Here is a 13,757-nt window from a genome sequence, read left to right on the forward strand (position 1 = left end):
CAAGCATTTGTAATTATTTATTAAATCTCAGAATTCTAAATGCAGGAAATTGATACCTAAAAGTATCCAATGGCACTGACCTTGTTGCGTGCTCTTCGGTTGACATCCAGGTAAGGAACATCCTGGAAAGAGCGCAACAAGGCCTGCAAAATGTTTCCAACCCAGCGTAGACTCACTCAATTCGTGTCGTATGACTGACTCGTAAAATCCTCTCTAAACACTATTTTGACTATTTTTAAACAATTGAATGGTTCTAGACTGTGCAAAACACTTAAAACAACCATAACTTATATTTAAATAACATTTCCACGCATAAATATGTACAAACTTTTTGTGTAAAAACTTGTTTCTTTATGTGTGTGCGTGTAACGTCGAATGAGCGTTGATCGACTACTGCCTCGCATAGAGCTATCTAAGCCCGATCTCACGCACACTAGCTTACCATTTGTTTTTGCTGGCGGGTACAAATTTTAACCTAAAAACCCTTCGTGTACAAACACGCAATACATGCGCACGTAGATAACTCTATTGCAGCTGCTCAGTGAGCTAGGGCACTCACGACTGAGTCGGGTTTGTTTATGTCACGGTTTTGCGGTTCTGTAAATTTATCTGAAAAATTCGTGTATGCGTCGTCTATTTTCGCGTCATGACCCCTGACATTTTCAGCACTGAGCGCAACTAACTACATCCGTAGTTCTGTTAGATCATTCGAATTATCTAGATCAGAACAGTACACTGCCCATGTTCGCATAAATGTCCCATATGCAGAAAACAGCATGCTAAGAAAAACGTATTTAAAGTTTTTTTAAAATATTTTTTTAATTTTTTTTTTATGTTTGTCTCACACATAAGGCTACGTGTTAAGTATTCACGAAATAACTACACAGCAAAAAATCCGATGGTAAAATCGCATGCAAAAGCATGCACATCACCTTCGTCAAAATAAACACTTGATATTACACACTGCATGTACAATTTTTGCAAACACAAAAAAAAAGTTGCAACCGACGGGATTCAAACCCAGCACCAACAGTAAAAACTGGCGCCTTAGCCCACTCGGCCATCAGACCGATGAAAAGCTGTTAGGATAAACGCATATATGAGCTTGACATTTCGGTCAAGTAGGTTTTCCATACTGATGGGCTACATATTTCAGGGTGTAAAATCACATAAAATTGCATAAAATAATGCAATTTTAATTTTACACTCATCAGGCCTTTTACACGCAGCTGGATTAGTACTTTTTTAGCTGTGTTGATTTTGGTAGATTTCCTCCTGAATCCTAGAACAAAGTACTCTCTCAACGAACACACTCGCTAACCTGCCTCTGTGTCACTGGAATTCACTCACTACACACCCACTGGCTACAAATGTTTGAAATAATCGTGTTGGCAAAAACGGGATGGCACTGTAACAAACATTTGAATTTGAGATGTGTCATTTCTATATATGTATTCCAAAAATGTAAATAAAGCCAGGCCTACTACATTAAATTAACCGCAGAGTTGATTCGTAGAACTAGGTTGTGTGACTTCCATCAATTACATTTTTCCTTATTTTTTCAGACTCGGAAGTGCACTTCCAGTGCGACGTCGTGCAGTGCAACGGGCTCTGTCCCGACATCGACGAGCGGGTATGTTCCGAAGAGCCAAAACCAGGCCAATCGCTGGGCTCGCCAAGCGAACCAATGCTGCTGGCGGCCACCACCGTGTTTGTTCTGAACCCGGTCGATGCAAAACGTGAGTTAATTTTATAATTTATTTCGAAAAAGGGTTTGAATTTTTACTTTATTTCTTTTTGTGCAGCGTTTGGAGCCCTCTGCGAAGACAGTGGCATTCGGCCTCACTGGCTGCTCTGGCTGACGATAGCATTGGCCGTTCTGTTCCTCATAATGCTGCTGATGAATATATTCCTCTGTACAGCAATGAGCTGCAGCTGTGCTAGAACGGAGGTAATTTTTTCAGCGAATTTACAAAACCATCAAAGTTTTTTGAACCATGCCTTCCCTTTCAGATAATTGAAAAGGAACCTTCGATTATTGAGGAGTACGATCCGTACCGAAGCTGGCACGGTTCCCAGTACGGATCGCGATACTCGTTACACGGACGAGACGGCGGCCAGAACAAGGGATACACCAGCGGGGGCAGCACGATACACTCGAACCGCTCCCTGCCGATAGATTCGGATCACTACGCGATTGTGCACAGCCGACCCGGTTCGCGGCATTCCGGTCTGCACGGTCATCGCCCTCGGGGCCCACCGAGCAATATGTAAAAACGCCCTTCCATCATTTCCCCTCCACCCCAAGACAGTTTGTATGAACCGTATTGAGAATACCGTCTGGATCGACGCGATCCATTTCTTCCCTATTCTTGTCAAGTCAGTGTTAACCAATACGTGGGATCTTCTCCTAACAAACCCTTCATGAACAATTTGAAGAAATTCTACGTCTATCTCGAAAGCAAAGCTTCCATCTCTATTGTAAATAATTGAAGTTGGTGATCGTGTTTTCACTCTCTAATTAAATTGGATACATCGCTAACGAAAATTTTAACGTACATACAGAACAGAAAACAAAAAAAAAGTAAAACAGCAAATTCGGAACGAAAGATTTCAACTCATATTTTATTGCGAATAAAGAAAACAACGCATAAGCAATAATTGTAACAAAAAAATACAACAACTCAAAAGCAAGTTGATATAACGAACTCTCCTAAAAGCACTTCAATTTCGTGTTTGCCATCTCTGATGATAGTTTGAGTACTGATGAGACATACCAGGACCAGGACCAGTTGAAGAAAACGTCTCCACCGGTTGTCTGAAAAAATAGAAAAATAATATTACTGAAGAATTAAATCATCAAAACAAAAAAAAACCACACACAGATCAGCAGAAAGAGGCGGAATGCCTTTTAGTTTAAGTTTTACTGTGTACATTAATATTAAAGAAAGAGAAGATAATATGTAACAACTAGATTTAACAGCACAACTTTATTATTTCAATCCGAAAGTACCATTCAAAACTAACAACTGCGGCTGTGCTATTTCATCAAACGCGGGTACGACGGCAACCTGCCTGGATACCTTCTGAAGCACCTGGTTCACGGACAACACCAACGCAAAGAGCATCATGAATGCCGGCGTTACCCTATGGAACAATAGGGTATATCTAATATGGTTGTATGGCAAAAGCAAAAAATAAAATTGTTCAAATTTAGTGGGTTCAGCTCTTTTTCAGATCCTTTTAGGGCCTAAACAACTTTCCAAAGATTGGTATGTTAACGATTAATTAAGCCCCCACTTTGCGCAAAGCGATTCCATTTTCTATGGGATTTTGTACGGGAAAAACATTTATTTTATTATGATATTTATAAAATCTACGCTTAACGCTGTAACAAACCGAACTCGTATTCGGTAGGGACCCTAAATATTGAGACAGGTAGAAGCTCGGGTAGAAGTGAACTTGAACTATCCATGTTTGAGCTATCCAAACGAGCATTTACCTCTACGCCCAACCCAATAAATTATTTGGTTGAGCACTCACTGAGCGAAAAATTCGAAGAAAAAAAAACGTGACAGAGTAAAAAATAAAGTTAAAAAAATATATGTTCAGACATTTGCACAATCGGGTCCTACAATGAAGCCTAAATTGCTAATATCATTGTTCACAACGATAAAGTTAATTTTTCTGAGAACAATGACCCTTTGTACAACCGCAAAGAATTAAAAATGGATTTTTTTAAAATTAGCTTCGCGGCCCTTCTTGACAGAAAAGGTTTTTTTTTCTTAACATATTTTTATTAGGTCCTTTTAGGTGCTGTGACCAGGTTGGGACCGAGGATCAGTAAAACAATATATTATAACAAAAAAAAATAACTCCTTAAATTCCATACTTGAAGATCATGTAACTGACGAGAGTTACTTGGTCCAAGCGGGTCTTGCAGGTCTTGAACCTGCCGATGTACTCGGAGAAAATCCCCCACAGCTCAGCCGAACTGTAGAGTACCTCCCCGGCTTCCTTCTCCGTGGCTCCACCGCCTCGGGGGCCACCTTGGCTGCTTCCTGCGGGTCGAGGGCGATCCTTAAATTTTCCGTCCGGAACTGCGCCCGGCAGCGGAGGGAACTCCGCCGGCGTGAACGCCGGAACTGCTGGACTCTGCATCTCCGCCTTACTTGCCGGCGGTTTTGGTTTCGACGCCTGCTGTCGCCGCTGGATGAAATCCGCACGCTTGGGGCAGCTGCGGTCCGTGGCTTCGTGGGCACCAGAGCAGTTGGCACACCGCTTTGGCTGGGCTTCCTGGACTTCGCACTCGTCCGTCTTGTGGGGACCCCCACAGTTGTTACACCTCCCCTTGAGGTTCCATGACCCAGCTGCAAGCAGTTCCTGCACTGGGTCACGTTCGGCCGCTTGTTCCGGTAGGCCTCCCACCGGATGTGAAATCTTCTCAAGCGCTTGATTTCACTCAGCTGCTTGAGGCTGGTGTACCCCTTGGGGAACGTAACAATGTACGGGGTTTTCTCTGACGAGGCGAACTCTCCCTTTCTCTTGATGTCGTGCACCTCCACAGCATCCAGGTTTTGCGATTCCCTGAGGTTCTTCTTGACGAATTCAGGTGAAGCCAACGAAAGTCCTCGGACGACGACGCGGAGTTGCCGCTCGCTTCGTTTCTCGTGGGTGTAGGACTCCACTTTGTTCGAAATCAAGTGGGCCCGCGCCGTCTCAAAACGCTCCACGGAGGAACACAGCAATTTGATCCCAAACGAAGTCAGCTTGTAACTTGGCTTGGTTGTGCACGGCGACATTACAGTCCTCAGCTTGGCGTAGCTCGTATTCTTTACCACCAGAGGTGGTGGTTTCTTGGCCGCTGGAACCACTGGAACCGGTGGGATGCTTCCTTTCCCGACTGGGATACCATTGTTGTTATTCCCCGCCAGCGGGCTGAACTTGTTGTTGTTGAGAAGATTCTCCTCTGGGCCATCCCCGACAACGGCTCCGTTGCTGGTCTTCCTCCGCTTCCTCGTTCCATTTACCTAACGAAACTCGTCCCCGTCGGAGGATTCTTCCACCTCCATCCGTAAGCACTGTGCCGCGCCACGAAAACAGCAGAAAAAACAACCGCTGTCTCCGGCTGTCAGACGTAAACTGTGTGACAGAAAAGGTTCTACTTGACAGCTCGTTCTAAGGGGACCGTAGTTAATCCATCGAAAAAATGTTGTCATGTCAATTTATTTTTTGCCTTTAAATAAAAAAAAGTGATCAGAAATGGTTTTTAATCAAGTTTTTTATCCTTGTACATAAACATTTACGTATAGCTTTAGGACCCTATTGTAAAAAAAGGTAAAACAGTTCAATTCAAGCGATGAAAAGAGTAATAACTAAGGCTACCAACTGTACAGGTTTTTTCCTTACCATGCGGATTTCCGACCCTCTTCGCGGATTTGTAACAGGGCGGAATTTTTGTAGGGAATTTTTCGCATAATACGGATTTGTACGGAATTTTAACAACTTTTTAAACATTGAATTCCTTTTTTTTATTTGGTCAAAGCTTTTGTTAACTAGACACTTTTATTTTGAGAGTGAGTTTGATTTAAAAAGGGAGAGTTTTCCGGGTTTCCTCAATTCAAACTTGATTATCAATAAGTCTAGATTTTTTTAAAGGTCCTATAAACTATTGTGTTTCATATGTTGATAGGACCTTTTAAAAAAATCTCGAATTGTTCTTTTAGAAATTCCTTGCTAAATATATTTATCCATTGAAAGATCCAAAGGACATCTAAAACTTATGAAAACCTTTGAACATTTGAATTAACAAATCTAGAGTTTTGCCTTCCTCACCTCACTGAGGCAAGGCTATAAAATCACTCAAAAATTGAACTTTTTAAATACGCCTCCAAGTTGTACCTTTACGTATACATATCGGCTTAGAATCAAATTCTGAACAAATGTCTGTGCGTGTGGATGGACGTAGATTTTTTTTCTCATTCACTTTTCTCGGAACTGGCTCGACCGATTTTGTCCGGATCTATGTTTTTGGATTCGTCTTCAGGTTCTTTAAGTCTTTTTTTTTTTAATTTCATCCGGTTTGGTGCAGTACTTTAAAAGTTACGTTCGAAAAACTGTTTTGGTTGATACAAAAAAGGGTCATTATTTAAATAATTTGAAAGCTCCGGCGGATAGCTGTCGGAACTTTCCACTCAGTGCACGCACACAAACACTACAGTGCTTTCAAATGGTTCATTCAATTTATCATAGATGGTAGCACTCAGATGTATAGTATCTTTACTAAGTAAGCGTTTGCCAAAGCTTCCGTAGTGTGTGGTTGCAAGGCTTTTAGGAGGAAGGCAGCAACCACCACCTGGATTAAGTAACGTTTTTTTTAAAGGTCCTATAAACTGTTGTGTTTCACATGTTATAAGACCTTTTCAATAAAAAAAAGTTGGAAATGTGGTCGTGAAAAAACTGAGAACGATATTTACCTTAAAGCAAACTTGACATTTCGTAAACTTTTAAACTAAAAAAAATAGGAACATAATATTTTGATTCAAATCACGGTTTATTTTATGAATACTTTTAAACGTGCAAGTCATAAGCACTCTGATAGCATTTTGTGAAATTTGTTAGCTGTAAAAACGACACAGTTTCTCAAATTTCTCAAATTTATTTAATTTCATTTATATAAATAATTCCTTGACAGTTTTTGTTGTACCATGCTGTCATATCGTACGGATTTTTGCTCAGCAAGAGTTGGTAACCTTAGCTAATAACAAAGAGGGTTCGCTTCTCAACAGATCTGGAGTTTTTTTTTGAAAAGGACCAATAAACCAAATTTCCAGTTTTTGCTTTTTGGGTGTTTTTAGAACCGCCTTGAGTCAGGGGTATTCAAAAACACCCAAAAAGCAAAAACTGAAAATTTGGTTTATTGGTCCTTTTCAAAAAAAACTCCAGAGATGTTCTTTTGAAAATGACTGCGCAGGTGCTCCTAGACTCATACAAAGTAAATAAAAAGTATTAAATTATCTAGTAAATCATCAAAAAAAAAGTGAATACAAAATTGCAGACTCAAACCAGAAAAAAAATAATCTGGAAAAAAATACACATACACAGAGTTTTGAAGTCTTGGTGCAAACAGAATACCACATGGCTTACAAAGTATAGCCGATTCAGAGAAAAATGTCCGCATTCTGCTAAGAAATCAAGGGTTGGCTTGAGACATTTGTCTATGTAATGGCAATAGTAAACGGTTAGTCACTTTTACGAAAATTTTACGTAAATACATAACGTTGGAATTTTGAGCTTCCGGATCTGTTAACATGAATCGCAAGAACACCTTGCATGCTCAAATAGTGGCTTAAGAGCAAAAGAGTCGCACCAAAATTTGACGCTTTGTCAAAAGTTTCTACACTGAAATAAATCTTAATAGATAAAGTTCAATACTCGCTACATACACAATCCATACACACCTCAGTATCAGAAGTGATCAGCCCTTAGATCCAAACAGACACGAGTTTGCCTTTACGCAAAACTTGACAGTATTGGCAAGCTAAAAAATAGGTTGCCAGTCTCTCTATTTCGGCCCTCCATAGCTTTGGATAATCAGTGATAAAACTGCATTTGTTCAGCCCTGATTCAAGGACAAAACCCCTCTCACTTCTTTTACGGACTTTGCGAGTGACCTAACTTCTGAAGATCGAAAATATTTTCTGAAGCATTCGATTCGGAGCAGCATGTTCACATTACGGGAGCTTTGCATAATTGTAGGGTTGTCCTGCTTTCAGTTTGGAGGGCAAGACTATAACAGACTCTTGGTGAACCGAAAGGATCCGGATTATCGGGTTGGTGTTTTGGGGTGGCATAGCGTTGGTTTGGGGTTTTACCGTCGTCTTCCCTTTAAGGCGCGATCTCCATTTTCCAGGCAAGGCCGGATTGACAGCAGGAAAAGTTGTCTCTCTCGTTGGGATTTAGGGCACTTCCTGCCTGTATGCCGCTTTTTTGCTTTAATTGCCCGCAGGCCAGTGCGCGAAATTTCATTGACAGTAAGACGTAACCGGAAAGCTACATGGCATTCACACCTACTGGGCCGACTCGAAAGACCGCGTCGGTCGGAACACAAAACGACTTAAACAAGGTCCGGATGTGAAGAATTGTAGCTTCTCACACTGAGCCTTTTTTGACTTGTACTTTAGGCAGTCTTTCTTTTAGCTTTTGATACCACTTAACACTTTTTTCACCAGTTCTCCTTCTCACCTCCAATCTGTAACAATCTTGTTGGCGCTGCCTTCTGATCTGACTACCAAAGAAGCCAAGCCATAGAAGCTAGCCAAAAGAATCATCCCAATCGGTTGAGCTACAGCTTTAAAACCGGAGTGAGAGTGGAAGTTACAGTTCCAACTTATTTGCAGATTTGGGCGTTCGTGAAAGTTAGACATGAATTTGGTGTTCCAGTGTTAATTACCTAGCTTAGAGGTAGCGACGTGCTTGAACAGCATTCCATAATTCAGCAACACTCGTAATGTTCTTTGGGCGTTAAAGCATTCAGCGAAGTCTGTAATTGAAGAAGGCAATCTCGATTGTTGCGTCAACTAAGCACACATATATATTTCCAGAACATGGATTTTCTCATAATCAATTCAACCATTTCTCATATAAGCAGACAGGTTTACTTACTCGTTTTCTTAGCAATTATTAAGCATTTTGTTCTTTTTTCATGATCATAAATAACAAATAAATAAACACCGTGCTTGAAGAAAGTTAACGCTCAAGCAAGCATCAGCAATTAGAACACCACCTCAAATTCATTAAAACTTGCATTTCTTTTCGAAGTACGTATGAAATACTAGTTGTTGCCTTCCCGCGCAGTTCCGCGTCATTATTTGCCCTTCTTGACGCTACATTCATAGTTCAGCTTTCTCGGTGTCATAAATTGCTCCAGGATTTCGTCGGTCACGTCCTTCCGCTTGACCTGGTGGTCGGCCACGATCGGCTGCAGCGTTTCGATTGCAATCTTTTTAATTTCACCACTCAGCAGCTCTCCCTTGCTGTACGAAACGCGGATTTTCTCCAGCTCTTCGTCATCATCCAGGAAGAAACGCAACAGCTGGAAGCTAACGTCGATCTCGGTATTGCCCCCGAACTGACGATGCTCCTCGAGGGTCGGCTTGCCACCGGAAAATGCATGCTTGTTGATCTTGTTCTTGATCTGTTTCGGGGTGTCCGTTAGAAATACTGCCGAGTTGGCATCACTGGCAGACATTTTCGTTTTCGCGCCCTGCAGGGCCGGAAAGAAACTCGAATGGATGAGCGCCGGCTTGGGGAATCCCAACCGGGGTGAGACGTCTCTCGTCATTCTAAAGTACGGATCTTGATCGATCGCACAAGGAATCAGCACCGGTAGTTTGTCACTCCCAAAGATAAACGGGAACGTCGTGGAAAAGGCAGGCGCCGCTTGGGCCGCTGGAAAGCCAATCTTTCCAATTACGTCCGAATCACCAAAGCCGAATATTCCCTTCACCTGGTTGAAGGTAACGCACTTCTGGATGCGAATGATGTTCTGATAGAAGGCCGCACAACGGCCCATGTAATCCAGATTAGCGAAGATGAACGTTTTGTTCACGTCAAACCCGATAGCGATGATGTCCTTGGCGTTCTCCCGTGCCATCTTCATCGACTGCTCCACGGTTAGGTCCTTCCATAGCGTTTTTTCATCATCGGTCAGCTGAATCACGAGCGGCACATCGAACGCCTCCTGGAGCCATCTGAAAGAGGAAGCAGAAGTTTCATCATCATTTCTCTAATTATGCCCTCAATTGATAGCTAGACAATGTTCCCAAAACTGATAAGCATTCTGATATGACTCACTTGGTCACGATAAACGGCACCAAATGGCCCAAATGCATTGAGTCTGACGACGGACCGCGGCCCGTGTAGAGATAGAACTTTTTTCCAGCCTCGACCATGTTCAGCAGCGTGTGCAGATCCCGATGAGAGAAAAAGATGCCCCTCCGGATAAGCGGGTGAACCGGTTTTCCTGCCACTTTCTCCAACCTTTCCACCAGTGCATCGTCGATCCGTGAAGAGCCAAACCGTTCTGCAATAAAGGAACATAAACCGGAATTAATTTCGCTTTCACACACCACTGTTACCACCCCCACAGCAAAAAGGTCAACAACTTACTGATCAATTTGTCATAGTCCACTCCGCTGTCGGATGTGCTGGTTACGGTCCACGGATCCACGACGTCGTCTTCCGGGGCCCCGTTGCTGTCCTCGACGGACAGTTTCTCAACTGATGGTTCCTGCTGATCTCCCATAGCTTCGCGGAACAAAAACACAAAGTGCCACACGTGCAACGCCGAGGTGGACAAAAAGTGGTCCTTTCACCGCGCTGGCTGAGTTTATATCGCAAATAACACTGCTGCAATTTTCACTTGTACTCGCACGCCGCCGTGTCGTATGAAAAATAGGAAAAATACAACCAACTCACAACTCCGGTGACAGTGGATGTCAACACTGCACCGTTAATCGGATATAAAGAGAACGTTTTTATATTTAGACGAATCCTGTTTGAAATAGAGTTACTGCGCGTATTCCCGAAAAAGACACGCGGCATACCAGCCTCGAAACGACGCGCCGCACTTTCAGCAAATGCACGCTGTCAAATCCCATAATGTGCGTTTTGTTTTTGTTGATCTTCTTCTTCGAATTGCATGGCATTGTTGCCGGGAATGTTTTTTATTGCACCAAAAGTGCAGAAAATCGCTGGCAACAGTGTCTGCGGCACATTCTGAAATGCCGCGCGGCGTGTACTTTCGAGAGAAACGGACAATATCTACGTGCGCATGTATTGCGTGTTTGTACACGAAGGGTTTTTAGGTTAAAATTTGTACCCGACAGCAAAAACAAATGGTAAGCTAGTGTGCGTGAGATGAGGCTTAGATAGCTCTATAGAGTTATCTAAGTCCGAGCTCACGTCCCATTTGTTTTGCTGGTGGGTACAAAATTTAACCTCAATCTTTTTCGTGTACGTACACGCAATACATGCGCACGTAGATAACTCTATAGAGATCTCCAAGGTTTCTCTCACGCACACCATCATTCTGTGTTAGTATTTGTATTTGAAGTATTGTTTTGGTTTTGAACGATTGTGATTGGCTGAATTCCAAGCGGCAGCAGCTTCCAATCGACCGAAACTGCCCTACACACGTTAGTGTCACGTATCGAGAACGCACTGAAATATAAAGAATCTGCACTTTGTGCTTTTCTTGATATTCAGGGCGCTTTCGATAACACTTCGTACACAGCCATCAATGAAGCGCTCCGGTCGAGGAACGTCGATGGAACAACTGCGAGCTGGATTCATGCTATGCTTACGAGCAGAGAGATTTCAGCATCGCTAGGAGACACATCTATCACAATAACGGCAGCCAAAGGCTGTCCGCAAGGGGGAGTACTATCTCCTTTGCTTTGGCTGCTGGTGGTAGATAGTCTTCTAAGAAAACTTACACTACTCGGCTACGAAGTCATTGGATATGCTGACGACGTAGTCTTAATCATCCGGGGGAAGTACGACGGAACGTTATCGGACCGTCTACAGTCAGCTCTAAACTTCACCATGTCGTGGTGTGAGCAGGAAGGGCTGACGATAAACCCCAACAAAACCGTGATAATCCCGTTTACTAACAGGAGGAAACACGACCTTAGGCCGCCTACCTTGAAAGGAACCCAACTGACCTTCAGTTCCGAGGTCAAATATCTAGGAGTAATCCTTGACAAAAAGCTGAACTGGAATGCACATCTGGACTATGCGGTAAAGAAGGCAACTACTGCTATCTGGGCGTGCAACAAAATGCTCGGCAAAACCTGGGGCCTTAAACCAAAACTTGCATTCTGGTCTTACACCACCATCGCTCGACCTAGGGTAGCCTATGCGTCGACCGTTTGGTGGCCGAAGACTGAACAGAAGACATGTCAGTCGAAGCTGACCAAGCTCCAACGACTGGCATGTCTCTCTGTAACGAGTGCAATGAAAACAACCCCCAAGGCGGCCATGGAAGCCATGCTATGCATTCTGCCTTTACATTTACATGTGAAGCAGGAGGCAGCGCTTGGCGCTCTACGACTACAACGGTGTAACAACTGGGTGGAAGGAGATGGAACGGGTCACTCGCGGATCGTGAAGGCTTGTGACATTTCCCCCCTTGCAACTTCAGTCTCGGACTGCATGGAGGCGAGGCCCAACATGGACATTCCATATGAGGTGATTGAAACAAATCGCCAAATGTGGAGTAATGGAGGACCTACACTTCCAGAAGGAACTATTCGTTTCTTTACGGATGGTTCAAAAATGGGCACTTCTACTGGAGCTGGAGTCTTCGGTCCTCGAACCAGGAAAACCATATCTATGGGAAAGTGGCCTACCGTTTTTCAAGCAGAAGTGTATGCCATACACATCTGTGCGAGGACGTGTATGATGAGAAATTATAGACACGCAAAAATCGGTATTTTCTCGGATAGCCAAGCTGCACTATTGGCATTAAAATCCTCTAAATGCGAATCCAAACTTGTTTGGGAGTGCGTCGCTTCCCTCAGGGAACTTGCTTCTCGGCATAACAGAGTGATGCTGTTTTGGGTCCCAGGGCACTGCGGCATTGAAGGCAACGAAATGGCTGATGAACTTGCCAGACAAGGCTCATCAAACATCTTCGTGGGTCCCGAGCCGTTCCTTGGAATCTCAAAAGTGCCGTGAAGCAAGAAATAACTAATTGGGGACAATCGCAAATCGCTTCAATCTGGGGCGAGATGCGAGGATTTGACAAGCTAAAACTTTTATCACTCCAAGTCCTTCAATTGCCAGGAAACTTCTTGGCTTAAACCGTAGGGAACTACGAATACTCGCAGGGCTTCTAACAGGACATTGTCCTGCCAGATATCACCTGCACAAAATCGGCAGGTGGCCTAACAACCTCTGTCGTTTTTGTTTAACTGAGCTGGAAAGCTCAGCACATTTACTCTGCTTCTGCGGAGCACTTGTGTCTCGAAGGCTGCGGTTCCTTGGATCGCACCTTCTTACGCCGTACGATGTATGGCACCACACCCATCCCAAGAAGGTCATACAGTTCATCGACTGTATTGCGCCGAATTGGGATAAACCATGTCTGCAAAATAACCCCTCGTCTTCCGATCCAATGGATACGAGTAATTTGTAGTATGGACAGTAACCAGGGTACATCACAAAAGATAGCCTTCTCAGGTGGTCGCAGTGAACTTAACCCAATGCCCATTGGGCAACAAAAAAAAAGCAGCTGATTTTGTTTACACTTTTTTTACGCAGACATAGGCAAATCGAGTAGATCAATCGTCTGTAAAAACCAGCTGTTTACCACGTGCTCGTGGTATAACAAAGGACACAGCTGATTTTGACAGACGAATCATTCTACTCGATTTGCCTATGTCTGCGTGTAAATTTTGTTACAAACTAACACACTCTCGCGTGTGGATATCTCTATGCCACTCAAAAAAATATTCACGTTGGAGTTACGTGAAAACCTATGTGGTTTTTTCCACTACAGCTTTCACGAAGTAGCCCTAGTAGAAACAGGATTTGATTGACTAGATTAGTTCACGTTGATTCTACGTATTTCACACGTAAAAGCTAAATGAATCATTCGATGATTCACACTCAAACCCCGGTGGTTTGACACCAACTGTTGTCAAACAAACGGGGTCACTTTTTAGTTTGACACCCCTTTTACACGGAGTTCA

The 13,757-nt window shown here is 43.2% G+C and overlaps 3 protein-coding genes across 7 annotated transcripts in view; 1 reads left to right on the plus strand and 2 right to left on the minus strand.

Moving 5' to 3' along the window:
• LOC6034725 overlaps positions 1-2,980 on the plus strand; it is a 40,707-nt gene extending 37,727 nt beyond the window's left edge. For 4 of the 5 annotated variants that reach the window (XM_038249124.1, XM_038249125.1, XM_038249126.1 and 1 more), the window contains exons 7-9: positions 1,566-1,739; positions 1,806-1,951; positions 2,014-2,274. In XM_038249124.1, coding sequence (XP_038105052.1) covers positions 1,566-1,739; positions 1,806-1,951; positions 2,014-2,274 — 581 coding nt within the window. Of the gene's footprint in view, positions 1-1,565; positions 1,740-1,805; positions 1,952-2,013 lie in introns of all 5 variants that reach the window. The other variant, XM_038249128.1, reaches the window with a different exon arrangement.
• LOC6034721 (U1 small nuclear ribonucleoprotein C) overlaps positions 2,598-13,757 on the minus strand; it is a 52,284-nt gene continuing 41,124 nt past the window's right edge. Inside the window, exon 3 of the mRNA XM_001844951.2 lies at positions 2,598-2,818. Within this exon, the coding sequence (XP_001845003.2) occupies positions 2,725-2,818 (94 nt within the window). The 3' untranslated portion in view covers positions 2,598-2,724. The remainder of the gene's footprint in view (positions 2,819-13,757) is intronic.
• Positions 8,639-10,482, minus strand: LOC6034724 (tryptophan--tRNA ligase, cytoplasmic). Its single transcript, XM_001844953.2, has 3 exons — positions 10,171-10,482; positions 9,856-10,084; positions 8,639-9,752 (listed from the first exon to the last, which is right to left on the minus strand). The coding sequence occupies exons 1-3, from the start codon at positions 10,304-10,306 to the stop codon at positions 8,867-8,869; spliced, it is 1,251 nt and encodes a 416-aa protein (XP_001845005.1). The 5' UTR covers positions 10,307-10,482; the 3' UTR covers positions 8,639-8,866.

This window comes from Culex quinquefasciatus, chromosome 1 (assembly GCF_015732765.1).
Source record: "Culex quinquefasciatus strain JHB chromosome 1, VPISU_Cqui_1.0_pri_paternal, whole genome shotgun sequence".
NCBI classification, from domain to species: Eukaryota; Metazoa; Arthropoda; class Insecta; order Diptera; family Culicidae; genus Culex; species Culex quinquefasciatus.

Excerpts from the sequence above, each read along its gene's own strand:
- LOC6034724 (XM_001844953.2), bottom strand. The coding sequence starts at position 10,306 with ATGGGAGATCAGCAGGAACCATCAGTTGAGAAACTGTCCGTCGAGGAC. Across the intron at positions 10,085-10,170 it reads GGACTATGACAAATTGATCA|AACGGTTTGGCTCTTCACGG; the intron begins GTAAGTTGTTGA and ends CCTTTATTGCAG. Across the intron at positions 9,753-9,855 it reads GTGCCGTTTATCGTGACCAA|ATGGCTCCAGGAGGCGTTCG; the intron begins GTGAGTCATATC and ends TTCCTCTTTCAG.